General features: G+C 39.1%; 3 protein-coding genes across 4 annotated transcripts; 1 reads left to right on the top strand and 2 right to left on the bottom strand.

Annotated features, from left to right (window-relative positions):
• Positions 1-952: 952 nt before the first annotated feature.
• ipo7 (importin 7) lies at positions 953-13,786 on the bottom strand. Of its 2 annotated transcripts, none has more exons than XM_023953458.2 (25): positions 13,512-13,786; positions 10,797-10,878; positions 10,037-10,190; positions 9,745-9,903; positions 9,518-9,674; positions 9,289-9,378; positions 9,113-9,207; positions 8,953-9,037; positions 8,728-8,862; positions 8,041-8,140; positions 7,882-7,958; positions 7,638-7,754; positions 7,359-7,448; positions 7,091-7,256; positions 6,817-6,977; positions 6,293-6,421; positions 5,376-5,442; positions 5,142-5,267; positions 4,899-4,996; positions 4,316-4,411; positions 4,013-4,233; positions 3,472-3,680; positions 3,182-3,388; positions 2,990-3,106; positions 953-2,074 (listed from the first exon to the last, which is right to left on the bottom strand). In XM_023953458.2, the coding sequence occupies exons 1-25, from the start codon at positions 13,593-13,595 to the stop codon at positions 1,977-1,979; spliced, it is 3,120 nt and encodes a 1,039-aa protein (XP_023809226.1). In that variant the 5' UTR covers positions 13,596-13,786; the 3' UTR covers positions 953-1,976. The 2 variants fall into 2 exon arrangements, with proteins under 2 accessions (XP_023809226.1, XP_078800580.1); XM_078944454.1 differs by lacking the exon at positions 13,512-13,786 and adding an exon at positions 13,317-13,503.
• A 1,606-nt stretch (positions 13,787-15,392) lies between these two features.
• Positions 15,393-24,819, top strand: tmem41b (transmembrane protein 41B). The gene is made up of 7 exons (XM_004067003.5): positions 15,393-15,640; positions 16,790-16,904; positions 19,965-20,093; positions 20,882-20,975; positions 21,836-21,940; positions 22,476-22,614; positions 22,718-24,819. The coding sequence occupies exons 1-7, from the start codon at positions 15,406-15,408 to the stop codon at positions 22,885-22,887; spliced, it is 987 nt and encodes a 328-aa protein (XP_004067051.4). The 5' UTR covers positions 15,393-15,405; the 3' UTR covers positions 22,888-24,819.
• A 1,161-nt stretch (positions 24,820-25,980) lies between these two features.
• mrps12 (mitochondrial ribosomal protein S12) lies at positions 25,981-27,674 on the bottom strand. Its single transcript, XM_004067004.5, has 3 exons — positions 27,534-27,674; positions 26,635-26,676; positions 25,981-26,555 (listed from the first exon to the last, which is right to left on the bottom strand). The coding sequence occupies exons 2-3, from the start codon at positions 26,672-26,674 to the stop codon at positions 26,173-26,175; spliced, it is 423 nt and encodes a 140-aa protein (XP_004067052.1). The 5' UTR covers positions 26,675-26,676; positions 27,534-27,674; the 3' UTR covers positions 25,981-26,172.
• Positions 27,675-27,679: the final 5 nt, after the last annotated feature.

Below are 27,679 nucleotides of genomic sequence, written 5' to 3'. Positions count from 1 at the left end.
AACATTATAAAATAAGGAACACTATGATACTGTCATAAAGGTCAAAATGAATGATGAAGCTGATAAGTAGCCCACTGTATCATGATGCTTTCTCCACCATGCTTTCAAATAAGCACATTTTGGTGAGTGTTGGTGCTTTTTTTCCATCAGTTTTATCGATACATTGAACTTTAGTGTGTTAGTATAAATAACAGATTTAGGAAATTGAAGACTTCTTCTGGAACTGCACTCATCTTGGGTAAAACTTCAGATGATATTTTGGAGAAATTAGTGGAAAGTGCACATTTCTATGGGAGGGATCACACACAAAAGGAACATTTTGTTTTTGCCCACTCACCTGTTGGATGGCTGAACTGAAGAAGAAATGAAGAATCTACAACATAAAGCAGCTCTTATGTTGATTAGAATTTTAAGATGTAGATAAGTATTTACTGCTTTTGAAGATTAACCTTCATCAGATCTTCAATACTTTGCAAGTAAAACATACGGGCATCTTTTCTAGGATGTTGGTGCATCTACTTTTAAAAATAACACTCAAATTAACAAGGAAATGCAAGCATTTACTCAAGTCAGTTGGATGTGTTTGCTAAAAAAAAAAAGGATCGGACCACATTGAAAGACAAATCCTAGTCATTTTCATAGGTTGTAACACTTGCTTGCAGAAGTACAAACAGGATTTTATGAAAATGTGAACGACTGCATTTTGACAGATCACATTTGAGAAAACAAAACAAAAAGTGTGCATCACCAACAATAGATGCACAAACAATGAATTTGTTTTTGCAGTTACAAATCCATCTTTGACCACACATCCATCTTTGCTTTGCAGGAAACGTCCCGAAGCGACAACAAATCATTTATGGAACATCCTTCCAATGAACACAAAAGCATCTGAACACTCCCCTCTGGTAGAACCACTGAAAATAAAACACAAAGCGGAGAGAAAACAGAATTCCTGTAGCTTTTTTTATGTTTAATATGTTGTATACATAGATGGTTCATCCATACACCAACCATAAGCTTGAGGCCTTCATAATAAGTCCAATTGTACATGCTATGATGATGTATCCAGTTGCACTTTCAGTGCTAACAAACACTTGTCCTGTAGTCATACTGAATACAAAGAGCAAAACAATTTCTTGCGATATTGTGGAGTTGCCCGCTGATTCATTCTGCAAACGAGATGCTTTTGAACCCAATGTTTCAGGATTCACCTGCAAAGTAACAAAGTTACAGCTGTTTTCATTTTAAATAGTCTTCAATTAAAAAAATGCAGTCTGATACAGAAGGCTAGGAGACCTGAACAATATGAAAGTGCTAGTTCATTAATTTACAGAGATCAGGCATCACATAGCGTTATGAATTATCCAATATGCTACATATGAATACAGCTGTTGATACCTTACAAATGCCTCAATTTATTAATTTTTGTTTCCTTCAAGGCTACTTGAAAAAATATCAATAACCTTGGCTTGTATGTACATAAACATGAGTGTTTGTTTATGCAGAAAGTAACATAGATTTCACCACTACCAGAGGTATATTACGACCATTTGGCCACAACCGAAATAACGAAACATTTGCTTCCATTATCGATTCTTTTAATCCCCCCAAAAATTGATTTAAGTGGGAAGAAAGACAGAAGAGCTGCAGCCACGCCATCCCACAATACACCAGGCTCCGGAAGACGCCAGTCTTCACAGCTTCTCTTGCGCTCAAAGTCTTGGATTGGTTTCTTTCCCCCCCCTCCCGACGCTGGTTGCATGTCGGTGTTTTTCCCCCCAATCTTCTGGTGTTTTTGTTTCTCCCCATTTTGAAAGATTGAAAAAGAAATATGACTGAAAACCAGTTCTGGAACCACTACTTAAGGGAACAACACAAGCTTTTGTTTGTTTTTTTTTGGTTTTTCTTTTTTTTTTTTTTTCTTACACTTCACTACAATCAGTCACAGAGTAATAAAAAGTAGAACAGATGATTCAATTCATTCCTGGAGCCGAGCCTCCAAAGTTGAAAGTAGATGGCACCACCGGCGCTGTGAACTTGTATCCGCCGTGTTTCTCAATCATCTTGGATTCTGCAATTAGAGAAAAAGGAGGTTGTGAAGGACCAGCGCTCTCTAGAGTGGCTCTTACTGCTACTTTTAGCATCTTTTTAAAGCAGCCCCATTTCTTTATCTGAACCAAACTGAAGGTATAGTCTACCCAAGAAACTAACATGTTTGCGTTTCATTTTCACCCAAACGTTTGCAAAAACCTCTGCCGGCAGTGGCTGAGGCGGTAAAGCAGGTCGGCCTGTTGTGTCCTTGGGCAAGACACTTCTACCCCCCTGACTCAAGCGTTGCTCCACTGGTGTGTGAATGTGTGTGACGGTCCCGAAGGTCAGAGGGGCGTACCGGCAGCCACGCCTCTGTCAGTCTGACCGAGGGCAGCTGTGGCTGCGTCAGTAGCTTACCCTCACCAAGTATGAATGAATAATGGACACATTGCAAGAACTTTGAGTGTCTGGAAAAGTGCAGAAAAATCCAATTCATTATCACTATTATTAGTAGTTTAAGTATTATTATTAAAAACTGTAGAACTTTGAGGAACAGGATGCTGCAGATTCTCAGTCATTCAGGATGATGCTCTTCAGGGGAAATGTTTTCTAAAAAAATAAAAATAAAAAAAATCTAGAAGACATTTTTGCTGCTAATCTTAGTAACTTCCTAAATGTAATTGCTGATGGGGAATCTGGGTAATTTTTGTGCTCAGAGGTTCTGCTTTTATTGGCATCATCAGAAGTTGTGCAGGAGAAGAGAGAGTACTTCTGCCTTTTTTCTAGATGGTTTCACCAACAATTTTAGCAAACTGCAACGGTATGAAGTGCTGAACCAAACTTCTGTATTGAAGTCCCATTAAATGAGGATAAAAAACAAACGATGCAGTGCAAAAAAAAGTGCTTTATTGCTAACGTTTGGTTTGGTTTCTGCTTCATTTTCTCTGACGCTCACCATGTGCTGCCCGCCTCTGGTCTGCAAGTGTGCCAATGTCATGGAGCTGTTTGCCCTGCTCCTCCTCAAGGCTCTGTGTTAGTGCTTGATACCAGGCTGGGTCACGGGTTTGGATGTCTGAAGGTCAGAGGGGAGACATCAGTGAATCACAGACAGATTAACAAGCTGTGTATCTTCAGGCTGAAGTCTTACTCTGTAGAACAGCTTTGAAGATCTGATATTCGTCCACAAAATTATCTTCGTCGTCTATTGCTGTAGTGTAGCCCTCAAGTGCCGTCTCCTCTGCATCATCTTCCTCCCAGTCATCGTCATCTCCATCCTCTCCCGCCTGCTTGGCGAGCATTTCCAAGTACTCCTGACCTTCCTCGTCGATGTCATCTTCATCGCTGCCCAGTTCAGCTACAATAGTTGAAAAATTGTCCTTTTTTAAATATCAACTCGACTTCGTTTCACCTGAAGCACAAATTCGTCCAGAAACACACCTGCATCGTCCTCATCCTCCCCTTCTCCGTCTTCATCGTCGTCGTCATTCTCGTGCTCTGCTCGACAGGCGTACGCCCTCTTGAGGCCGTTGAAAAGTAGGATGGCAGCAGGAAGGATCTGGTTGGCGACCTGGCCGACAGCCTGAGGTCTGTGCTCAAGGTCAATGAGCGCACAAAGTCCCAGAATGCACATCTTCCTGTCGTGGAGGCTGAGAAAGCATCGTGGAGTTAGCCAGAGATCAGACCAAACCGAAATCACTCAGAAACAAGCAAACTGAAATCAACAAAAACACCTCAGAAATTATGAACACCAACTGGTCTTTAATTAAGTGCAGTGGGTTATTTGCATGAACTGCTGAGGCACCCGTCAACCACAAGGTCTGACAGGAAACAATACAATCAAAAAGGAAAAGTAATGACACACGGACAATAACTAGTCACACAAGAATAAAAAAGCCACATACTGGTGGCACATATTTCATTTTCAGCATTGGCATAAATCAATGCTGGACTGTGAAAATCAAAGACACTGAAATCTCACCCAAGGAAGCAATCGACATCCTTCAGCCACTGGGTGATGAAGTGATTGGTGATGGGCTCCGTGTTGTTGGGAAACCGCATGTTCTCTAAGGTGTTGAGGAGGAGAGGCGGGCTGTAATATAACGCAGCAATAGCCACTTGCAGGCACATCGTCCTCAGCTCGCTCGTCTTCACCTCTCGTGTCAAACGCTCCAAAGCCGTTGCCACAAACAAGGGCACGACCTGCAACAGTCAGCAACATGTTCAGAAAACACACACACATTACCATGAGAGTGTGAGGTGCAAACTTCTTCAGCGGACCCACCTGATCAATGCCACGACCTTTGCACTGGAGAATGATTACCTCCAACAGCTTTGCTGCATGGCATTCTGGGTCCTCGCCGGGGTCACCTGTCAGGACCTGAGAGCAGTGATCAATAAGTCTCAATGTACAGTTTATTGTATGAATTTAAGTGTATACTTTTAGGGACATCTACATCTTTAATCAAATTTAATTGAAGAAAACGGGATACTTTAAAAATATTTTAAAGACCAAAGGAAATGTGCATAATGTTTAGGATAACAACTTTCATTCACCTAAAATAAAGCACCAAAAATGATAAATCAATTACTATTCTAAATGTTTATTATTCAAAGACTCATCAGAACTAGCACCATGTTAAAGGAAGCTTTGGCAAAATAATTCATTTTCCAATTTGAACCATTGCAAAAATTCATCACTTTCAAACCATTTCTAGATTTTCTTTTAGGTGACACACTGGAGATTATAATGGATTACTAAAAACTAGGAAACATGATAAAGGATGCATTAACTTAAAATTTAAAAACATAAATGCATTTCTATTTTTTTTTTATGTCAGATGGTGTAAGAAAACTGAACAACTCACCTTTTTGCACATGCTATAAATAACCTCCAGGTATTTGGTGTCAGATAGGAGCGTGTCTGTATCAACTGTGACATAGTTGTGAAGTAGAGGCATCATGTCTGCAACAGAGTCATCCATAGATTTACATCTTGCAGGGAAAGTCAATCATACAACAAAACTCTAGAAACATTTCATTACTTTTAAAATCAACACTTTGCAACCATCTTGATACACCACTGAATTTGACTTATGCGAGACACACACCTGTGAAGTAATCAAACCCATCCTGCTGGAAGACTTCATACACAAGTGGAAGAAGTTGCCACATCTGTGGCGACACCTGCTGGCAGGTCAGACTGTGAGCCAGCGACAGGATCTCCTCATAAAATTCTGTAAACACAAAAAAGGTCAAACATATGAAGTAACTGGGTGTTTACAGTCAACAGCTCATTCCCTGAAACCGGCTGAAACAGCTGCGGAAAAACTGGCTGAACTTACCCAGAACATGTTGCTGCAGCACAGTGCCAATCACCTGGAGACAGATGCCCTCCAGTTGCTGAGTGATCTGTCACAACAGAACAGGAAGTTAGGGAGGGTTCATCTACACTTTAATTACTCTAAAATGGTACAAGATGTCAATTAAAAACCATTAGAGAGATAAGAAAAAACTGAGCATTAGTGTTGTGATATTTCTGTTGACTCCTAATACTTGGATTAAGTAAAGTAGGTTTGCTTTATAGTACACAAATACTATATCATAGGAGTAGGTTTAGGGGCTGTTATCTGGACTTTGAAAAAAATTAAGTCCAGATGACAGCCCCTAAACCTACTACTATGATGGTATCAACTGGATGAATGAGAGTCTTCATTGACACACAAATACTATAGTATAACCGGTACTTAAAAAAAACTGCCCAACTAACCTTAGAACATTTTAACCAAAAGGTGATAAATGCTTCATACTAAAGCCCATTTTGTCAAATAAATGCAATATTAAAAATAAAAAAAAGGAGAACATGGACTGTTGATTTAAAAAACAAAAAATCCAGAATAATGCAGACCTTTTTTCCTGTTTACATTTACAGAAAAATATACAATCACAACCCAAACAACAACCCTGTCACATCAAACACTTTCTCAGTTTCAAGTAGCCTTAGGAATCAGCCGGTTGGGTGGCAGTGTGCCCCGGCCCTATTTCTGGCATTTGCCTCAGCCACTGAGTCACTTTGAACATGGTGAGAACAGAGTGTGTTCCCAGGAGCTGGTGGGAGGCTTAAGTGTGTTGGCAGGAACTGTGCAGCAGACAAGAGCTGCTTTTACAAAGGAAGCGGCACAAAGATGAGCGATTAGCGCGGCTTGAAAGCCTGCGCATGAATGCCTGTTCGAGCCGCATCCTTTGAGATGGTGTCGCTCACCTCTTTGTGGTCCTCCACAACACTCAGCAATGTGTCGATGGTGTTGAGGATCCCCATAGCCGTCACAGCTTTGTCATCGCCTCCCTCCTCATCAGCCCCCGTCTGAATCACCTGGTTGAATGTCATAGCCTGCCAAAACAAATATCAGTATAGATCAGATGCACATAAATACTGAGTAACTTCAAATGAAATCCATAACAAGGTGTAGAAGGAATATATAATAAGGAATGCATAGAGCTGCAAGAGCACCAAACACGTTTGTTTCATCATTGTTGGCTGCAGTCTTTCGGAATGAAATCATCTATCAATATTAAAAAAAAAAAAAAAAACATTTTTTATTGTGTTAAAAGAGCAATCACGGGCACACTTATGTCCAAGTCTCATTTTTAAGTCAATAATCCATAGCCAAAATGCAATTTTTGCCCTATTCTAACACACTGACTCTACCGTTTATCACTGGAAAATCTATTCATACATGAAAGAATGTACATTTTCCTTTGCAGAACTTCACCCGCTCTACTTACCAAATGCTGCGTCATCTCCACTGCAATCGGAGTGACCTCCTCGCTGTATTCGCAGATCATCTTTTGTATGACATTGGTGAGGTCATCATTCTCCGTCTCCCTGACGATGTGTAGGAGGGCCTGCATCACTGGTCGAATAAAGGGGGTGATGTATTCTTTGGCTAAAGGACAAAAAAAAAACAAAAAAAACACACATTAGAAACTGTCCAGTTGCACTCGTCATTCAAGAAAGTGTTAACTGTAAATAAACTATAGGGTGAGGGAGTCTGCTCACCTTTCTCCTGGTTGCTGATGAGAACTTGGAGGGCAATAGCAGCCTCCACTTTAACTGGCATTTCATTGTCGTTAATGAGACAAAGGCGAGTGAGCTCGAGAGCGGTCTGCAGATTCTGGTCGCTTTTAAACTTCACCTCACAGAAATAATGAAGTACCCAGCATGCCTGTGATGGAAAAGGCACAATAAAAATCAGAGAGCTGTAGTTAAAACCATGTTTATCGGTGAAGTTGCTACATAAATCTGGGTGCTGGTGGTCACCACTCACCCTTGCCCTCATGTAGCCCAGCTCACTGCGGAATAAGGGGAAGACGTGGTTCTGCAGCATGAACTCCATCTGGTCTTTATATATCTTTTTCTGTGCAACAAAAAGGAGGAAGTTAGTGTTTGTTTTTTTTCTAAAAAACACCGTTATTTTGCTTTTTGAATATTTGGCCCACATTTATTACAATGTGTCACTAAACAGTTGTACTTTCTTTTGTCTTATTATCAAAAATAGTTCAGCATGTTAAATCAGACTGACTAATTTTCTTCTAAAGGAGCATACCTTCAGCAGAATTTCAGCTAAGGATCCTATCATGTGCAGGGCTCCGTCCTTTTTCCTCGGGTCAGAGTTGGGATCTGTAAGAATCTGGTAACAGAAGCCCATGGTCTTTTGCAGCACCTAAACGGATAAGGCACAGATGCAAGAGGATTTCTTTAGAGGTAGGAAAAGGCAATAAGGGTTGAAAGAATGTGCAATTTAAGCAAAAAATATAGTTTGAGATCACAAATTAATCTCAACTTCTCACTTCTTTTCTCTTGTTGCAGGCAGTAAAAAGCAGTGTCTGAGCGGCTGTTGTTGGGGAGATGAAGTCCTCAAATACATCTAAAGACCGGGACATCAAGCTGTTAATTATCAAATTTCCACCGTTTTTCCCATATTACAGGTATCAAAACTCCATGCTTACCAAATTTCATGCGAATGTACTCATATGGATCCTCCTGCCACAGCTCCTCATCGGAATCTGTGTAACACATGAGGGGGAAAACCACATCCTGAACCATGCCCTGAAAAAAACAAAAACAGATGAATGCAGAGCTGGGAACTGCTCCTGCTCTCAAATCACAAAACAAAAAAGGCCTTTTATCTGAGTCAAAGCAAATGAGTGAGCAACCATTTTCGTGGAGAGAAAAAAATTACAATGTCGTCATTGGTTGTAATTGTAAAGCATCAGCTAAAATTACAGTGGTCCGTCACGTAAAGAACGCCTCAGAGCAAACGATTCACATAAGGAGTACTGCTGCAAACCCCAGCCTGTCTTGGAAGATAAACTTGTGTCACATAACAGATTGTATGATTGTTGCGTAAAAGGTTTTTTCTGGAGGTGATGTGTTGGGTAGAATCCCTCAACAGTTAACATTATTCCCTGCTTTGGTAAGTTTTTACTGGTGTTCTTTTACTTCCTCAACAGAATTCCATCTTCATCTCTTTCTAATTTTCCATCTACCTGGAAAGGAGTTTATAATTTTCCATAGAAATACATTAGAAATTATTGCAAAACAACCACATTGGACATCAAACACACCAATGAAGCAAATTGGGTTTGTTAAGCGATGTACCGTTGCATACCCAACATACTAGCAGGTATTCTTACATGGATGTGTGGTTTAAGGTTTTTCCATGTCAAAGCATGCGCTATTCCCTGGTTGATGTAGTTCAGCGTCTGCTGGAGTACTCTGGGAGCCACATATAGCTTTTCCTTATACTGGTATAAGACTTTCAGCAGCACCTAAAAAAAAAAAAAAAACAAAACATTTCACTTTTAGTGCTCTAACCGGAGAAATGGCGCACATTACAAGCTCCGGTTTGTAACAGCTACCTGCTGTGCACCAACTGCATATTCCTTCAGGAAAAGTTCCGCAAACTCTGCATACTCTTTGGTTGTGTTGCCTGGACTTCCGTATCTGTGGAATAATAATCATTTATAGGGAAAGTTAGTTCTGATTGTACTCTATAGGGGACATATTTATCCCTCTTACCTCTCAAACAGTCGGGCCAAGATGTGAAGAGCCCACTTTTTGCATTTCCACCATGGGAGCTCTGGCCGCTCATCTTCATCGATCTGCATTGTATCCTGCAGAGGTAAAAACAATAATGAAACGCGTTGTTTTGGGGGGGGGGGGTTTCTATAAATCTCAGATGATCATCTCCTTACTGGTGGCACATCTCTGTCCACTACTGCCTTGAGGATCTCCATCCACTCCGTCAGGTTCTGTCTGTTAATAAGCTCCAGGGGAAGGTTGTACTGTGGAGACAAAGCAAGTCGTAACACTGAGAAAGGCTCTTTTCAAAAGACGGCATAAAAAATTCAACGCACTAATTTTAATGAACAAACCAAACCTATTAACACAAGTTGTGTTTGCCAACAGTGGTCAAACTCAGACCTGGAAGAGGGCGTAGAGGATTTTGAAGATCTGTTTCTGAATGAGGACAGAGTCGCTGGAGTGGTCTGGAAGAAGCTGGATGAAGCGATCCTTTAGCATGGGCATGAAGATGTGCATGGCGGCCACGAGAGGCTGACGTTCTTCTGGTTTCTTGTATCTGTTCAAGGCGAGCAAAGTGTTAGCGCCGTGTCCCATTTAACAAGAAAAATAAAAGCATTTGAACTTACTCATAGTTTTTGACAAGCTGGTAAAGGCAGAGCAAGATACCCAACCACCCTGCACTGTTGTCTGACTGTAGGTAGAAGCCGATTTTGTCCACGATGGCCGTCCATTTGCCGGGATAGTCATGCTTGATCATGTGGTGGATACACGTCGTCAACTGGACTCTAACAAGTAAAAATAATAATAAAATAGAGAAAAATATTTTAAACTAGCTGGTTGAAGGAACCAGTAAAAGTTAGTTCAAACTTAAAAAACAAACAGATGTGTAAAAAAAAACTAAGTTCTCCTTGTGGTCACCTGATGCGCTCTGGGGAATGGATGATGGCCTCCACTATGTTGTCTCGAATAAATATCCTGTCCTCTTCAGGGATGTTATTAACAGAAGTCTCTGTGCATGAACCATCCCCATCACTCCAATGCTGGGTTATCATGTTCTTAAGGTAAATCACACCTACACACCAGAAAAAAATAAACGAGAACAGATCATGACATCACGCTGAATCACCCAATTAAACACCAAACTGAAGTCAGGAATGGGAGGGGGCTAAAACTGTGACATCAGCTGTTGAAATACAAGTGAGCCCTGTTCTGAAAAACTGACAAGAACCTGAGTCACTGATGAAACATCCAACATCCCTGAGACAGCAGAAGCATAACAATAACATTTCCCATTATTGTCCTAAGTAACCCAGGAGGCACTTTCAATCATCTAAACAACTTAGTGGGATTTTTCATGGTAAACATTATGTGAGCTCAGAATATGGTCTGAAGTGAAACACCAATTTCAGAAACGACTGTGACCTAAATCACAACTGCAAATTGTTCAGCTGTCCTGAATGCAGCACCAAGGTGTGAGCTGCATGCACATCTGCAGCATGGAGCAGAACTTCATTGGGTGCCAAGGACAGGAACCACGGCCTCGGGTGAGGGCGCGTGTCAGACTGCTGACACATATGTCTGCCTCACCGCTGAGGCCATTGTGATCCAGCCCATTAATGCAAATGGAGCAGCTTTATACCAGAGTCACCAAACTTAAAATAGCCAATTTTTAACTAACCTGCTTGCCGGACAGGCAAATCCAGTTGTTCAGACATGGTGACACGCAGCAGAATGGACAGAAAGTTTACCTGAGAGTGACCCTGGAAACAGAATTCAAACAACATGTAAACACATTGGTGATTAAAGCAGAAAAGAAGGCAAGAGTTAAATACATTAAGTGTTATTCTCACCATATTCCACATTAAGCAACTTTATGGCCCATTTCGGAGTAAAGGATTGCAACATTTATCTTTTATTTATTTACAAAAATTAAACTTTACTGCATTTTATTTTATTTTATCATTTTGCTCTACCTTCGTAATGAGAAAAAGGTACAATAAAAACTAATAAACGCATATTCCTAGCGTATAATATACTTTCTGCTAGAGAAGCATCACTTTTTAACATCAGCGTGTTGTGTCCTTTTTCTATAAAATAAATTTTGCTAAAATACAACAAAAAGAAAAAGTGTATTTTAGCTTGATGTTCAATCATGCTAAATATCCATCTCCAATGGGCATCTTTTAGTAGGGAGTTTTTGACCAAGCAGAAAGTGCACATAAAAGGACGGATGCACTCCACACGCCTCCAGAAGCATTTCTGTTTTAACCACCTAAAATGAGTACAGTCAGCTGGGAGAGAATACTCTCAGCTGTACCACTCCACTGAACCATCACCATGATGTGGGTGTAAGAAAACCTTCACCCTGAGCATTGCCAAAAATAAACTGGAAGTCTTCGTCTACTTGATCAAATAATTCTAAACTGTTGTTCCATGATCAAAATTCCTTTCTGAGAGAACTCAAAGGGGTGATGCTTGTGGGGAAAAAAAGAACTGTAAAATACAAGATATGCAAACCAGATGAGCTTTATCATCACATAAACAATAGTTCATAATTTGATGGATCACTTTCTATCCTTCTGTTTCATTGCAATGTCAACCTGATTTAAATTTTAAATAAGAAATTAAAACATATTTAATATGTCAACACAGGGGCCAATACAGTTTTCCCCACAGAGGACAGGACAGTTAAGCTCAATCATTTGATTGTATGGTGCAGTTTTGTTTTGCTTTATTCAAGATGCCATTTAAAGACTTGCCCAATTCTTCTGATAGTAGCCAGGACGGGCTCTGGCGACCCCATGACCCCAAAGGGGATTCAGTGGGTTAAGAAGATGGATGGATGGATGGATGGATGGATGGATGGAAGGATGGAAGGCATTCAAAGACAACAAACACCTCAATCCTATTTAACCTGTACAATTTGGACAGTGTGGACCCTGATTAAGGAATATCTGCAACACAATGAATTAACTGGGAGCTTCTGGAGAGAAACATGAAGTCCCTTCAGATACAAAAACTTTAAAAAATGAAGAAGTGTAAGGTAGAAAGAAAAAAAACATCTCAAAATGTCATTCCCAATATCAAGTAAAAAAAGCCTCCCATCTAAAGTTTTCTCTGTTCCCAGAACCTTGAGGGACAAAAACAATTCCAGTCCAATATAACAGCGATCAACAGAATATCAGCATTTTTAGAGCCCTACTGTTTCTACTCACAACAGCTTTTCACAGAAATGTGTCACTTTTTTGTAAATGGAGTAATGTGTTTGTCCAAAGACATTTCAGGCCTAAAATGCTAACCCTTCATACCCAACATGAGTTCCCACCTGATACGCAACAAGAGATGAAAATGAGTCGAGAAGAAGAATGCAATGATACAATATGAACAAAGTGAAACCATCTCTTAAAGGACCAGTAAACACGTCTTATCACAAATAGCATGCCTAACCGCACCCCTCATAGCTACAAAACTAAAAAAAACAAAACATAAAACAAACAGAAGTAAATACTGTTTCAACAAAGACCAAGTTTGGCACGGATGTGAATGCTAATAGCTAGGCTAAGCTTTGGTTTTGTTGAAAGAAAAGAATAATAAAAGAATCGTAATGAAAATAAAATGAAAAGACAACAACTTTAGCTTACAAAAATCCAGGTTAAGTATTCTACTTGACCCCTGACATACGACGACATATTTAAAATACCACTGGCTAAAAGTAAGGAAATGCAAAACAAGCTAACCCAATGTCTTCTTTCTAAATGTCTTACATAAACGTGACATGTGAAATTTAAAATAAAAAAAGAAGTTGAATCGAACGCATAAAAAAGCAAAAGTTCGTTGTGAAACAGCTATGGGCTCATCACAGTGACACGTGAGCGCTGTAGCATAGCACTCAGCCAACAAGTTGCTACGTTAGTTAGCAGATAGAACCGCACAGCTGCTTTAGCAGACTCGCACTAAGGTTTCTCTTTCTTTACATAGCTCTATCTGATAGGCAAGTAAAAAAGTTTTGAGTAATTATAATAACTTTGGACCCATGTGAGCTCTAAAACTGTTTTACTTGGGTCCAAAAAAGATAAGCTAGCTGATATCATGACGGAAAGGTTAGCTTGATTAGCATTAGCCACACAGCTGTCCAATGATGAAGATAGTGATGACAAGAGACACCGCAAATATAAAAGTGCTTATTATCAGTTCTTACTTGTGGTTCTGATGTGGTAACACGGGCCAATATGATCTTTTATAATAAAGAAGACAAACGAAGTTTGATCTTCGGAGGTAAACCCAACATAACCCAGCCTGCGTGATAAACCCATCTTGTGTTGTGGACGGCCGAGGCCCGACCTGAGACCGCGCCACAACTGACATCACCGTGAGCAGCTAGTCCTAACTTTACCTCGTTCAGCTGTCGCTCTGCGGCCTCTCGCAAATTGGGGTCCATTGTTCCCCGCAGGGCCTCGATCAAAGACTCGGGATCCATCACTAAACTTTTTTTTGCGGCTCAGAGTTCAATGTCTTAAAGGTCTATCAATTCCCAGTCACTGCGCACATGGACGCACGGCTCTCCGGTTACCCGGCGCGAAAGGAAGCAGTGAATGAAATACCCGGATAGATCAGCGCCAACTTTGTGCAATACGAACATCCGGCTGCGGATAAAGCAACCTGGGAATTGTAGTCATAGGGAAAATTAAAGCTATTTGAACCTGTTTTTTCAACTTGGTCTATAGATTCTAAAAAAAAAATGTGTTTAAAGGTTCTTAATAAAAATGTATTTTAACTAAAATGTTTTTTTGTTTTTTGTTTTTATTCTTTAAGGTCCCTCTGTGTCAATAGGATGCCAAACAAAGAAATGGGAGTTACAATGTAAGACAGTTATAGGGGATTGTATTTACTATAAATCTGAATAATCCACAACGATGCACATAATAATAATAATAACAGTAGCAATATAGCATCTATAGGTGTGACAATTTGGTTTAACAACGATTTGATTGACGTGATAATTTGTGGTTGTCGATACCGTTCATTGTGTTAGAGACAAATACCTGGGTACTGAACAGTGCAGAAGAAGTTTTCGAGATTCTTCGTATTTCTTGCAAGATAATCAAGTGTAAATTAAAAATGTGTACAAACAAACAAGTAAACAAGAATTAATGGCAAATCCATTCACATTTTACTTTCATAAAGTTCAGCCTAGTGTTGTTTTTCCACATCAAAATTATTCAAACAGAACATTATTAAAACATTTTACACTGTATGGTCACACGTCTTTGCTAAATTCAAAGTTTCCATACAATGGACTGTAATGATGAATTGATCATTTTTTACTGCCATCACGTGTGTGTTGTGCGCTGAAATGCCCTTGGTCGTTTTTACATTATAGAATAATAAACCCACCATCTCTTGATCCAAAAAGTATTTTTCCATATCGATGATCAATTTACATCATTTCTAAATTATTTTTTAATGGTATAGGTCGATTTGATTAGATTTGGTTCAATTAACAACTTACCTGAGAGAGATTGATCCAGTTGGATCATAGGAATGGAAACTGATTCATCAATCAATTAATCGTTATACCCCTAATGACAACTTAAAAAAAAGAGTATTGTTTGTCTATTTATAAAAAAAAAACGTTGTTCTTGACTGAGGTAATTGAAATCCTGTGATCTAATGATCATAGGATTGAATGAATGAATGAATGAATGATCTAAAACACTTGAAAATTTAACAAAAGTTAAAAAATAAGCTGAACTTCAAAAGGCCATAAATCCACACCCCAAATTGATATCACGTTTTCTTTTTTGTTGTACAAATACAAGGAATGGGTTGGATGAAGGTTTAAAACAAAGCAAAAGTTTACATGTATTCAAAGAAACATACAAAATGTCACTGATTTTACTTTTCAAGGCTAGAAATGATCAATGAAAACAAAAAATGTCACTCCTGCATAAGTGCTACACTGAAGGTAATTTGAATATTTCAAGGAAATAAAATGTAAATAGAAATATGCACCACATTAGGATTGTAAAAAGGGGGTGGGATCATGCAAGATATTTCTTCTACCCTCTTAATGTTTTGTTTTTTCTGTCTATTTTTAACTCTTGTGTTTATTTTTGTGTTTATTTGTGTGTGTGTGTGTGTGTGTGTGTGTGTGTGTGTGTGTGTGTGTGTGTGTGCGTGTGCGTGCGTGTGTGTGTGTGGAGAAAAAAAGTTTCAATCAAGCAGAGCTGCTAAAACTGTCATTCCCTCGCGCTGCCACGTGGGGCGCTGTTGCAAGGGTTGCTTCGATGACTAAAGGTAAAAGGTCAGTCTATGTAGCGTGTCAGCAGGCTGTGTCACCGGTGTTGTCTCATTCGCCGGTTATAGCTAGTAGTTCCCCCTTCGATTTACTTTTAATACATCTTATTAAAAAGCAAACGCATAAAATGTCCAGAAAAAGGAGAGAAAGAAGCGATATGGACGGGTTGTCCCCGAATCAGGACGAGGTGAAGTCTAACGACAGTGACTCACAGCTTTTGAAAGGTCTGTTGTTTTCTCTGTTACTTGGTCACCATTGGTCCTTGTTAAAAAAGGAAAGCAAATTCTTTTTTCGAGTACAGACGTATATGAGGCAACACTAGCGCTTTTAAACAACAACAACACAAGGTTTAGGCGTACAAGGAACTATTGTTAGCCGCGAGTTAACAAGACAGCTGTAAATGACTCGATTAGCTGCTAACCGTTAAACCTCGGGACAAGGAAAAAATAATAAAGTACATACTGTCTTTTACAAAATTATGTTTTTAAACGACAAAGCGCAGAACCAAGTGCTTATCTGCGACTTGTCAGTTTAACACCAGACTAGCAAGACTGCTCAAGTTAAGGTTAAGGCGACACAATTGCAACGAATTTGGGATGAAACTTAAGCAGTGAAATTTACACGTTCAGTTGTTTTCGCCTTTAACCCTTGTGCTATCTTAGATGACCCCACCCTTACTTTGACGTGTTCTCCCTACCATGACAAAGGTGGATTAAGGTGGAAAGATTTCATGTAATCCATGGACACCAGTGAAGATCACAAACATTGAAGAAAAAAGGTTCAGCGCACTGTTTAGTGGGTCTAGATGACCCAACTCCCAATGTTAAAGTGCCTAGGATAGCACAAGGGTTAAATATGTAACCTACTGAACTTTACTCTCTGTCACCACATAAGTCAAAGCAGGGGGGAAAAGTAACAACAATCTGTCATTTTCTTCCCAAAAACGTATCTTTAAACTGGTCTGAATTTAGGGATTATATTATGTGTTTAATATGATTAAGGAGAATGCTAAAGTGGAACTCTCTTCCCCTTTTACCTGGACAACTGTCTACAAATCGCAGCAACTTTTCCACAATTCGACCATTCACTTTTGATCTGCATTAAGGTAATCTTTCAAGTTTTAGTGATAGAATAAAACGCTAATAGTTGAAGAAACTTTGTTTCTTAATTTTTCAATCCAAAAAGTGTTGATCATACTGGGGTTTACTCATGATTAAACAGACTGCCGTGACAACAGTCTCAAATGAGAGCTTTATTTCTCTCCTGGGTGTACAACAAGTTGTGTAAAACAAAAGAAAATGATGTCAAATTTCTGTTTGCACAACTAATGGGTAAATAAGTAACTTCTTTTTTTTTAACCCCCACTTTCACAGCTCAAGAAAGAGAAGGAGGCTCAGCACGCATGTCTCTTCTTATTTTGGTGTCAATTTTTGCCTGTTCTGCATCAGTCATGTACCTGGTCTACAAGAACTTCCCAGAGCTTCCAGAGTAAGTCAGCATCCAAATTTGGATGATTATAGTAAGGTCTGCCTGCAGCAGTAGTCTAGTCTGGGTCAACCCAATACTAACCCAATAATAAATTAATTACTCCAGACATAAGTTACTAATGTCATTCATTGTAAATGTGATCCTAATGCTTTGTCATTTCAAAATTTCTTTTAGTCCCTTTATAGTTTTAACTTTCATGCCTACCACAACATGGAGCGTTCTTCAGATTTTTTTTTTCCCTCACCAAAAAGACCATCATGTAAATCAGATTTTAGTTACTACATGTAAAGTATCTATTCAATTCCTGTTCACTTCAGTTCCTGTTAGGAATATTAACTTACAGTGGTGGACAAAATTGTTGGTACCCCTCAGTTAAAGAAAGAAAGTCCACAATGCTCACTGAAATGACTTGAAATGTTTAAAAGTAACAAAAATCAAAATTTATAAAAAAATTAATAATCAAAATCAGCCATTACTTTTAAGTTGTTGAGTAACAGAATTATTTATAAAAACAAACTAATGAAATAGGGCTGGACAAAAATGATGGTACCTCCATAAAAGACTGAGAACTAATTGCCCAGGGGGTCATGATGAACTCAGGTATGACCTTTAATTGACATCACAGCTGTTTTTAAACCCATAATCAGTCAGTCTGCCTATTTAAAGGGAGACAAATAGTCACATTGCTGTTTGGTGAAAAGGTGTGTACCACACTGAATATGGACAACAGAAAGCCAAGGAGAGAATTGTCCCAGGACATTAGAAACAAAATTATAGACAAACATCGTAAAGGTAAAAGCTATAAAACCATCTCTAAGCAGCTTGAAGTTCCTGTGAAGACAGTGGCACAGATTATTCAGAAGTTTAAGACCAACGGGACAGTAGCCAACCTCCCTGGACGTGGCCGCAAGAGGAAAATTGATGACAAATTGAGGAGACGGATAGTTTGAACTGTATCCAAAGAGCCCAGAACAACCTCCAAAGACATTAAAGGTGAACTCCTAGATCAAGGTACATCAGTGTCCGATCGCACCAGTCATCATTGTTAGAGCCAGAGTGGACTTCATGGTAGCCGACCAAGGAGGACACCACTGTTGAAGGAAATCATTAAAAAGCCGGACTGGAATTTGCAAAAATGCATGTTGACAAGCCACAAAGCTTCTGGGAATAGATGAGACCAAAGCTGGAGCTTTTTGGTAAGGCACATCAGCTCTATGTTCATAGACTCAAAAATGAAGCATACAACCAAAAGAACACTGTCCCTACTGTGAAACATGGATGAGGCTCAGTTCTGTTTTGGGGCTGCTTTGCTGCATCTGGCACAGGGTGTCTTGAAGTTGTGCAAGGCTGGATAGAAATGTGCTGCCTAGTGTCAGAAAGCTTGGTCTCAGTGGCAGGTCATGGGTCTTCCAACAGGACAATAATCCAAAACACACAGCCAAAAACCTCCAAGAATGGCTGAGAGAAAAGCGTTGGACTATTCTGAAGTGGCCTTCTATGAGCCCAGATCTGAATCCCATTGAACATCTGTGGGAGGAGCTGAAACATGCCATTTGGAGAAGACACCCGTCAAACCTGAGACAACTGGAGCAGTTTGGTCATGAGGAGTGGGCCAAAATACCTGTGGACAGGAGCAGAAGGCTCATTGACAAATACAGAAACCGTTGAATTGCAGTGATTGCCTCAAAAGGTTGTGCAACAAAATATTAAGTTATGGGTATCATCATTTTTGTCCAGCCCTATTTCATTAGTTTTTTTTTTTTTAATAATTCTGTTAATCAACAACTCAAAAGTAATGGCTGATTTTGATAATTTAATTTTCAATAAATTTTAATCTATTGTTACTTTTGAACGTTTCAAGTCATTTCAGTGAGCATTGTGGACTTTCTTTCTTTAACTGAGGGGTACCAATAATTTTGTCCACCACTGTAAGTTGTTGCTGTTGTTCACCTCTCAGCATATCCCTTCAGGGGTTGCCACAGTGTCTGAGCTTTCACTGATTCATACAGGATATTTGGCAGAAAGTTTTACGCCGGATACCCTTCCTGACACAACTCTGTAGTTTATTTGGGCTGGACACTGGCACAGGAGGACCCAGACTTGGGCTCCCTTGTGGCCACATAGTTGGGCAGTTCGCGAAAGATCTTGCAAATATTAACACAAGTAATGTACCTAATGTTTTAAAGCTAACCGGTAAGTGAAGGTTGTATAATGACAGAAACAGCTTTTATGAATAGATTAAATTGACTGCGTTTTTAATGTTAATGCAAATTGTTAAAGAAGTTAATGATAAAAGTAAGAACTGAGGGTTTTAGCTCCTTATTGGTAAATGTATGCAGTCTGGTTAATTCTTGTAAATGCACCAAATGACTTGGAAAAGGCAGTATAGGAATGGAAAAGTCTAACCTAATTTTTGTAAAAGATTATGCTGGCAGGTCCTAATTTTTAATTTTTCAAACAAACAATGAATATCTTAAAAAATGTTAGACCTGCAACGAACATTAACTGCTGACACACATTGGTTAAATTAGGAATATCTTATTCCTAATAAAACATTGACCATTCTGGGGAAGTATAGGCAAATGTAGTAGAAAATGAGACAGGTGATTGTAAAAGCGCATGCACAAAAACTCCACATGATTATTTGCTAATGAATTCTTGCTCATGTGGTGCTTCCTGATATGGTTTGACTTTTTTTTTAATGAGTTTTTGAAAAAAAAAAAGCTCTTAACAGTTTATTCAATCATCTTCTAAACCCGTTTTGTCCCTTTCGGTTGTCACGGGGCTGCTGGAGCCTATCCCGGCCACTCGTGGGCGAAGGCAGGAGACATTCTGGACAGGTCGCCCGCCTGTCGCAGGGCCACAATCACACACCCATATACACTCACACATAGGAACAGTTTACAGTAACCAATTAACCCATGAAGCATGTTTTTCCGTTAACAGTTGACCAAATGTATACAACGCCCTTTGACTGCTTGTCTTGCCTGACCAAATGCGATTGCAGCACAAAACAAAAGTTCCTGCTGAAAATGAATGTTGTTGTTTTTCTGCTTTCAGCGATGAAATGGAGAAAATCAAGATTCCTAAAGACATGGATGATGCCAAAGCATTGGGAACTGTGTTGTCCAAATACAAAGACACATACTACACCCAGGTGTTGGTGGCTTACTTTGCTACCTATGTTTTGTATCCTTGTTTAAAAGAAGAAAAAGACGTTCCACTAATCTTTTTGATCTTGGGAGAGTTTGAGCTTTAGACTGTTGTAGCATTGTAGTTTGTGAGGTGTGTTGAGCATTTGACCAATAACTGCTTCCTGACATTGTCCGACATGGCAACGCCTGAATTGACTTCATTCGGTTTGAGCTGGAAGTAAAGCATTTTCTGTGGGACGTCGCGCTGACTCGGTCCTGTTCTCATAAACACTCAATGGGGTCTACCAGCCGAGCAGCAACAGTTATGTTTTGTGTGAGTGCCAGCATGGCTTTAGTGTAGTGTTATTCCATATAAAGAGTGTTATAGATGGAGCCCCTGTGGAATTGTGACCTGTCCATGACATACCTTATGTTTGCTCATAAACAGCTGATATGGACCTCAGCTGATCTGTTTTGACTCTGATTAGAAAGAAGTAGCCACGGAAAATAAGATGCCTGGATGTCACAGCTAAATGTTGTCCTGCAGAACAAGAAGGTCATTGATAAGTGAGCATGGCGTCAAGTTGCAATGCAGTTGATACGTATGGGACTAAATATGTTTTCATTTGTAGATTCCTACTGAAACCATATATCTGCTTGCAGTCGCATGTTCATCTGCTCAGAAGTTCAGGTTTTGAACCTTCAGACCTGTTAGAAGTGAACACTATTAGGAAAAAAAACAAACATTGTAGGGCTTGTTGTGTAATTGTGAACAGAAAGAATGTGAACAATTCATAATGGTGTATTTAAACATAATTCATTGTACCTTGACACTTTTATTAGCCTCCAGACGTTTGCAATCCCTGGATCAATCTTCCTCAGCATCCTGTCGGGCTACCTTTACCCTTTCCCTTTGGCTCTTTTCTTGGTCTGTTTGGTGAGTAAAAACTACATGGCAGGATGACTACATGTGACTGAAATCAGAAAGTACTGTTTTAAACTTTAAACTGAAATCCTCTCTATAACATTTGTAGATAATGTATGATGGAATTCAAATTTTAAACCTGAGCAGAAAAGGTTTTTAAAAATGCTTTTCTGGACTAAGTTTGTTTTTGAAGTTGAAGACATTTTTCCTCTTATCCAAGATCTTAATTCATTGACTCCAGGTTAAGATGGGTAATTTCTTCAACTTAAAGAACGAAGTCCAAAGAAACCTTTTTAGAGCTTTTCGTGTTATGGAATCATTCTGGACGGATGAATGTCTTTACAAATACGTTTTTAAACAGGTGTGATCTTTTCATTAAAATTGACACAAAACCAGGGCTGAGGCTTAAGACTGTTATTGCACTGAACAAAACAAAATAAAGATTATTTTACTGCATTATCAAAGAAGCATAAACATAAAAAACTTCCTTTTTCTCAACATGAACTGTTTTTTCATTTTGTCATTCAGTTAACACAACCTTTTGTCTGTTTTTCTATCCTGTTTTTATGTCTTTATGTTTACTCATGGTTTACTCTGATAATTTCTTATTGATGTTTTATTCTGTTTTTCTTATTTTTAACCTTGTAAAGCGACCTTGGGTGACCTGAAAGGCGCTTGAAATAAAGTTTATTATTATTGTTATTCTTATTTGTCTACATTTCATTAAAGTTTAGTCAGTCAAATTATGAGGATAATAAAAAATATATACATTTTTATGTGAGTAAGAGAACATATCGTGTTTTATATTGTAGATATGACATTGCTTTTCTGTACCACATTTGTCATTTGTTGGATCTTTTTCTTTTTGGCAGTGCTCGGGCCTCGGAGCTTCCTTCTGCTACATGCTGTCTTATCTGGTGGGCAGACCTGTCGTCTACAAATATCTCACTGAAAAAGTACAGAAATGGTCCCAGCAGGTGAGGTTTCCCTAAAATAGGGGCACTTTCTGATTTCTGGTTGTCAATCTTTGTCTCTTTTTCTTTTGTTTCTTTCTTTTTTTTTAACAATGTATTGTCCTTTTATACTTGTTTTTGAGCAGCTCCTTTCCTGCACAGATGCAGGTCAAAATGCTTTATAGAGAAAACAACAATGCATTAAAATCAAATATTTTCTTTAAATAGATTAGGGGTCAACGAGAAACTGAATGTCCCCCTGAACATAAATGCATTCAAGGAAGATGAATCAGACAACAAATTAAAGGATATGAACTGATCACGTCAGATAAATATGGCACTGATGAATCAGACACAATACACTTACACAGCAAGATTTTATTCTACCTAGAATTGTGTTTTCAATTTACACTTAATTTAAAAAGAAAGGGAAACAAATGTTTCATTCTTTTCAGACCCTTTTTTTTTTATCAAAAAAGTTCAGAAATACTTTTTTTTCCATATATTTGTCCACTATTTTAATTCTTAAACGTTGTGCTTTTGACTTATTTCATGGCAGGTTGACAAACATAGAGATCATTTAATCAATTACATCATCTTCCTGAGAATAACTCCCTTTCTACCCAACTGGTTCATCAACATCACCTCACCTGTCATCAATGTGCCTTTGGGGATTTTCTTCATCGGCACCTTTCTTGGTAAACAAAAACCGAAATCCTTCTTTTATCGAAATATGGAAGATGTGTACATGTTTGTTTGTTTTTTAAATCTCACTCTTTGTTCAACCTCCCATGCCGACAGGAGTGGCCCCGCCGTCCTTTGTAGCCATCAATGCAGGTACAACGCTGTACAAACTGACCACGGCCGGCGAGGCAGTGTCCTGGAACTCCCTGGCTGTGCTCGGCGTGCTCGCCGTCCTCTCCATCTTGCCCGTCTGCTTCCAGAAAAAGCTGCAGCAGAAACTGGAGTAGAGCAGAACTCTGCGCCTCATCTGCCGGCTGACGCCATCGTCCGTCTTCCTCGGCTCAGGAACACGCAGCTGTCGCTAAATCCGCTCGGTCAGTGTCCTGCACCGGTTCTGGTGGACCCGTCTGTGGGGTAGAGGTGTGGTTGTCTGTAAACAACATGCATGGCGTGGTGGGTTGTTTGTTGTATTAAAGTTTAAACCGTCTGCTTTTAGACATTTTTTTTTCTGTATTTTGTGTCAAATGCTACTGAATGTGGCTCTAAATGTAAATGAAAAAAAGTTTGTTTTGTTTTAAGGCACTTCTAATCAGTGTATTTCTTTCTTAAGAGACTTAAAGGTGCTATTTAGTTGGATTTATTTATTTTTGGTGTCCTGGACATTTTTACAAAAGCTGTTTTTTTTACAGGGAAGCAGTGTTTTACGTTTCGAAAAAAGACCTGCTGTAACAGGGTGAGCTGTATTTTTGCTGACGTCAGATTTTCTTCATGTACTTGGACATGGAGAAAACGCTTTATCTGTAACATATCAGTAATTCTATCCTCTTGGTAGCACCTTTACCTCTCATCCCCTTTTGTTTTCTTTGTTTGTTTTCATCTCATTTCAATTTTGTAAATTTAAGTAGCACAGCAATAAACCTTTCGTCCTTTTTACCTTTTTTTTAATTTCATACTCTGATTGGGTGGACATTACCATGGCAATGATTCCTGGGAATTGAAACTGTATTTTTAAAATTGGATTTAGTTCCTGTTTAAATTGAACTTTTTTTTAATGTTTTCATTAAAGCACTTTACAACGTGCTTCAGTAGGTTGTAAGGAGACCGTTCTTCTGCTGCAATATCTTCAGAGAGAAACTAAAGGCGTCTCTGTTCTCTGGCTAACATTAGTCATAAAATGTGAGGGTATGCTTTTTCAACCGCTTGCCTACAGCTAAATAAATACAAAAAACAGTTCAATAGAGCGAGCTTGAATCTCGCTGCTTGGTTACAGTAATATCATGTTACTTCTGTATTCATACCATACTTGCAGTGTATTTAATTCTACTTTTTTAATGGGTCTTCAAGCTTTGAAAATCTTTTTAATATTGTCCATTCATACTCAATAGGCCTTGCTATGAATGGAAATAAATATTCCTAAAAATACAGGAACCTCGATTTGTTTTGATAAGCTTTTTTTTTTGTCTTTCAAGAGCATGTTCAGCCTCTGTCTGCTCTTTTAGAAAAAAAGACTGTCCACTTTTACAGTAATGTCTTTGAACAAATTCCCAATATGCTATTTTTGCGCTTATTTAACAGAAACTGACTGACATTTCTTCCTAATTTAACTTCTACCTAAAATTAAACAGTTATTTTTATTTTATTTTGCTTTCCAGTAACCAGTTACCAGTTTTTGCAAATTGCTGCACAGTGGAGCAGTGGTTAGCGCTCTTGCCTCACAGCTAGAAAGCCCTCACCCATCCGGGGCGACCTTTCTGTGTTTGCGTGTTCTCCCCGTGTATGCAGGGGTTTTCTCCAGGGACTCCGGCTTTCTCCCACCGTCCAAAAACATGCTTCATAGGTGAATTGGTTACTCTAAATTCTCCCTAGGTGTGAGTGTGTATGGGTGTGTGATTGTGGCCCTGTGACAGACTGGCGACATGTCCAGGGTGTCCCCTGCCTTTTCCCACGGGTGGCCGGGATAGGCCACGTAGAAGATGAATGAGTTTTAGCCTGATTTCATTGTCTCCATAAATATATATTCAAGCTAAATGTATGTTTATTTGTCTGACTAAATCAAAAATGTGAGAATGTTGATATCACCCTCTGCTAATGTTTGAAGAAGACTTAATTCTGTACTGAATGTGGGGCATCTTAGTGGTGAGTTTACAGACTACTCATTTCTATCCTGCCTCATCTTTTTATTATTTATTAATAAAATTCTATTTCCAGAATACAGTTGAGCATGGAGCTTTGTGTGCAATTTTTTGTGAATTATACATCATTTAAATTTTATTTTGGAGGTTTTTTGATACAAATGTGCTTTTTTGGAACAAAAGAAAACAGAGTTTCAATAATCCCATAAAATCATTGGTGTTATGTTTCATTAGAAATGAACGTCACTTTTTTATTTTTATTTTCAATAAACATATACTTAATATAACAAAACACAATGCAGAAACCAAACTCCAACATCCAGGCAGTCATAGCTTTTATCTTACAATAACCACTTATTAGACAAAAATTGGCAGCAAATCTCAGTATTGGCTGCAAACACAGCAGTGAAGTTGGTTTGTTGACATGTTTGTTTTGGAGTCACCATTAATAATCATAAACAAGATGTTTGGGCATAAATCCCAAAACCTGATGTTAGGAGATGGAAATAAGATTACGCCATGTTTATTTGTATGAAAAAAAGTTTTTACTGACTGCTAATTTATATATTTTTCCACATTGTTTTCCTTTTAGTCTGACCTAGTTGCTTCAAGTTTAATTTATAATACAGAAGTGACCAAACATAAATTTTGCTATTGAAATTTGTTTTTTACATTTTTATTTCCTTCTTCAAATCTTTATTCGATAGACTTTACACCAGAATTTAAATGCAAGAGAATAAGTATTTTATGCATCTAATATCACACTTAATATAGGATGAAATTTCATTTTCATCCTACTTAATTGAGACATACCCGTGTGAATAGCCACTTGTAAAAACGATTCTTTATATTGCACACCTGTATTTTTTAAATGCCTATCAAGCTTTTGGACTCAAAGGCTCACAAATTAAAATGGTAGTGGTGACAAAGACAAAACAAACTGGCAATGTTCACAAACAGCTGAAGTTAAATAAATTTGTCCAGCAGAGGGCAGCAGTAGTGATGAAACCCGCACATCATGATTAACCTGAACCTCTGCCTGTTTTCTGGCTGTCTGCTTGCTGCTAATTATCTGACTCAGATGATTCCACATTCTGAAAGAGTGGACACACCTGGCTTGGGGATTCCATATCAAAGCAAGTCAGAAGGAGCTTATAAACAGGCAAAGTGGTAGTTTTGCAGACTGAGCTAGCTTAAACCGTCTGAACAGATGAGCTTGTACCCACCCCCCCTACAAAAAAGCAGTCGTTTTTATACACACACATGAAGACATCTCTTTATTTAAAACAACAAAACATGACAGAACTCCGTTCTCTGCGTGTGATGTTTCAGCAGTAATCCAGCATCTTTGCTGTGAAATAAGGGAACATGTCTTTAAAGGCGTCTCTCCCAGAGAACAGTTCAGGTGCCCCCATGAAGCTGGAGCCACAAGCTCCTCACCTACTGCTTCTTCTTCACCACGTGCGCACAGTCGTACTTGCCCCGCACCACAGTGAGCTTGACACCAGGCAGGTCCTGCGTCCGTCCCCCCTGCACCAGCACCACATTATGCTCCTGCAGGTTGTGTCCCTCGCCAGGAATGAACACCACCGCCTCCTTTCCGTTGGACAGCCGCACCCTGGCACATTTCCTGTTAGCAGAGTTGGGCTTCTTGGGCTTGCGGATCATGGTCTTCAAGACCACAGCTTTGAGTTGGGGACGACCAAATGTGGCGCCCAAGGACTTGGGCATAGGTTTGGGTTTGCCCTGCCGGTGCATCTGGTTGAGGGTGGCCATGGTTCTGCAGAGGAGGGGGCTGGTCCAGGCTGAGGCCAGCTGGGACACTGCAGACAGTTTTTCAGCTCTTCATGACAAGTTCAAGAAGTCAGAATGTTTAACATTTTAGCACATGTGAGAGCTCACCGTGTGTCAGCGCTGGTCTCAGGCTAAACAACGACCACATTCCTGAGAAGACAGGAGAAGGATGGTTGAAATACTGACTTTTATTCCTGCAGCACCAACATAATCCATCAATTTTTAAACGTTTTGGAACTTTAGCATATTACACTTAATGTTTTGTATTAAGATTTCCACACAAAGGACATAATTTCACGGCGATAATATTTAGTCTCCAAATGCGTGTCAGGTTTCCTCAAACAAGTCACGTTTATTCAACAACTGAAGCTACAGTCAAAGCAGGTGGAGCTGCGTGAATGAAGGATTCCACTCGTGATGCAGCATGATTAGGTTAGTCTCAAACCTGCAGAACATTTAAACAGCAAAAACAGAAATAATGATTTTTTTTCTTTCGATTTTTCTATATTTGTGTTAGCTGGAAATAAATTCCGGAGTCAAGAGGTTAATCAAAAGACTGATGCTCAAATAAAATTTCTGCAAACTTCTTTTCATGAAATTCAAATGGTCGCTGTTAGGTTTCATCAACAGCTGCGTGTTTAAACTTTAACTATAAATTAAAACAATACATATGATATCTGCCGCCGATGTAAAACATATCTACTGTGTTTAAGGCCACTTAACAGCTCTCCTGAAGATGACCTTTACGGTCACGCACAAATTCCTTAATTGTCACGTGATTAGCCAGTGGAATTGGCGACACCATAGACGTACTGGGCACGTGCAAACTGGAGAAACAAATACGTGTTTAATTATTTTTAAGATGCTTTCAAACACATCACCCGGGCGCAAATGAATACTTTCATTTGTTGTTAAATTACAAAACGAGACCGAATTTTACAACTAGCAGAACGCAAATCTGGGCCAAACGAAAGGTTTAATATTGAAATCCGGCTTTACGTACGTACCTGTTTGTTATGGTGATTGGTATGTTTTCCTTCTTTAACGTCACAGAACTGCAATTAATTAAATGCTTCGAACAATGCGGACATTTAATCACTCTGTGAAACCTACGTAAAAGATTAAAAGACTTTCATCTTAGCTTGACCTGAAC

Source organism: Oryzias latipes, chromosome 3 (assembly GCF_053564925.1).
Source record: "Oryzias latipes strain Hd-rR chromosome 3, Olatipes_Hd-rR_3.1".
NCBI classification, from domain to species: Eukaryota; Metazoa; Chordata; class Actinopteri; order Beloniformes; family Adrianichthyidae; genus Oryzias; species Oryzias latipes.
The sequence above is the reverse complement of the archived record's forward strand: the minus strand, read 5'-3'. Positions and strand labels throughout refer to the sequence as shown.

Excerpts from the sequence above, each read along its gene's own strand:
- tmem41b (XM_004067003.5), top strand. The coding sequence starts at position 15,406 with ATGACTAAAGGTAAAAGGTCAGTCTATGTAGCGTGTCAGCAGGCTGTG. Across the intron at positions 21,941-22,475 it reads TACAGAAATGGTCCCAGCAG|GTTGACAAACATAGAGATCA; the intron begins GTGAGGTTTCCC and ends ATTTCATGGCAG. Across the intron at positions 22,615-22,717 it reads CTTCATCGGCACCTTTCTTG|GAGTGGCCCCGCCGTCCTTT; the intron begins GTAAACAAAAAC and ends CCATGCCGACAG.
- ipo7 (XM_023953458.2), bottom strand. The coding sequence starts at position 13,595 with ATGGATCCCGAGTCTTTGATCGAGGCCCTGCGGGGAACAATGGACCCC. Across the intron at positions 10,879-13,511 it reads CAGAGCGACAGCTGAACGAG|GGTCACTCTCAGGTAAACTT; the intron begins GTAAAGTTAGGA and ends TTCTGTTTCCAG. Across the intron at positions 9,038-9,112 it reads TTGGCCCGACTGTTTGAGAG|ATACGGAAGTCCAGGCAACA; the intron begins GTAAGAGGGATA and ends ATTATTCCACAG.
- mrps12 (XM_004067004.5), bottom strand. The coding sequence starts at position 26,674 with ATGTGGTCGTTGTTTAGCCTGAGACCAGCGCTGACACACG. Across the intron at positions 26,556-26,634 it reads GAGACCAGCGCTGACACACG|TGTCCCAGCTGGCCTCAGCC; the intron begins GTGAGCTCTCAC and ends AACTGTCTGCAG.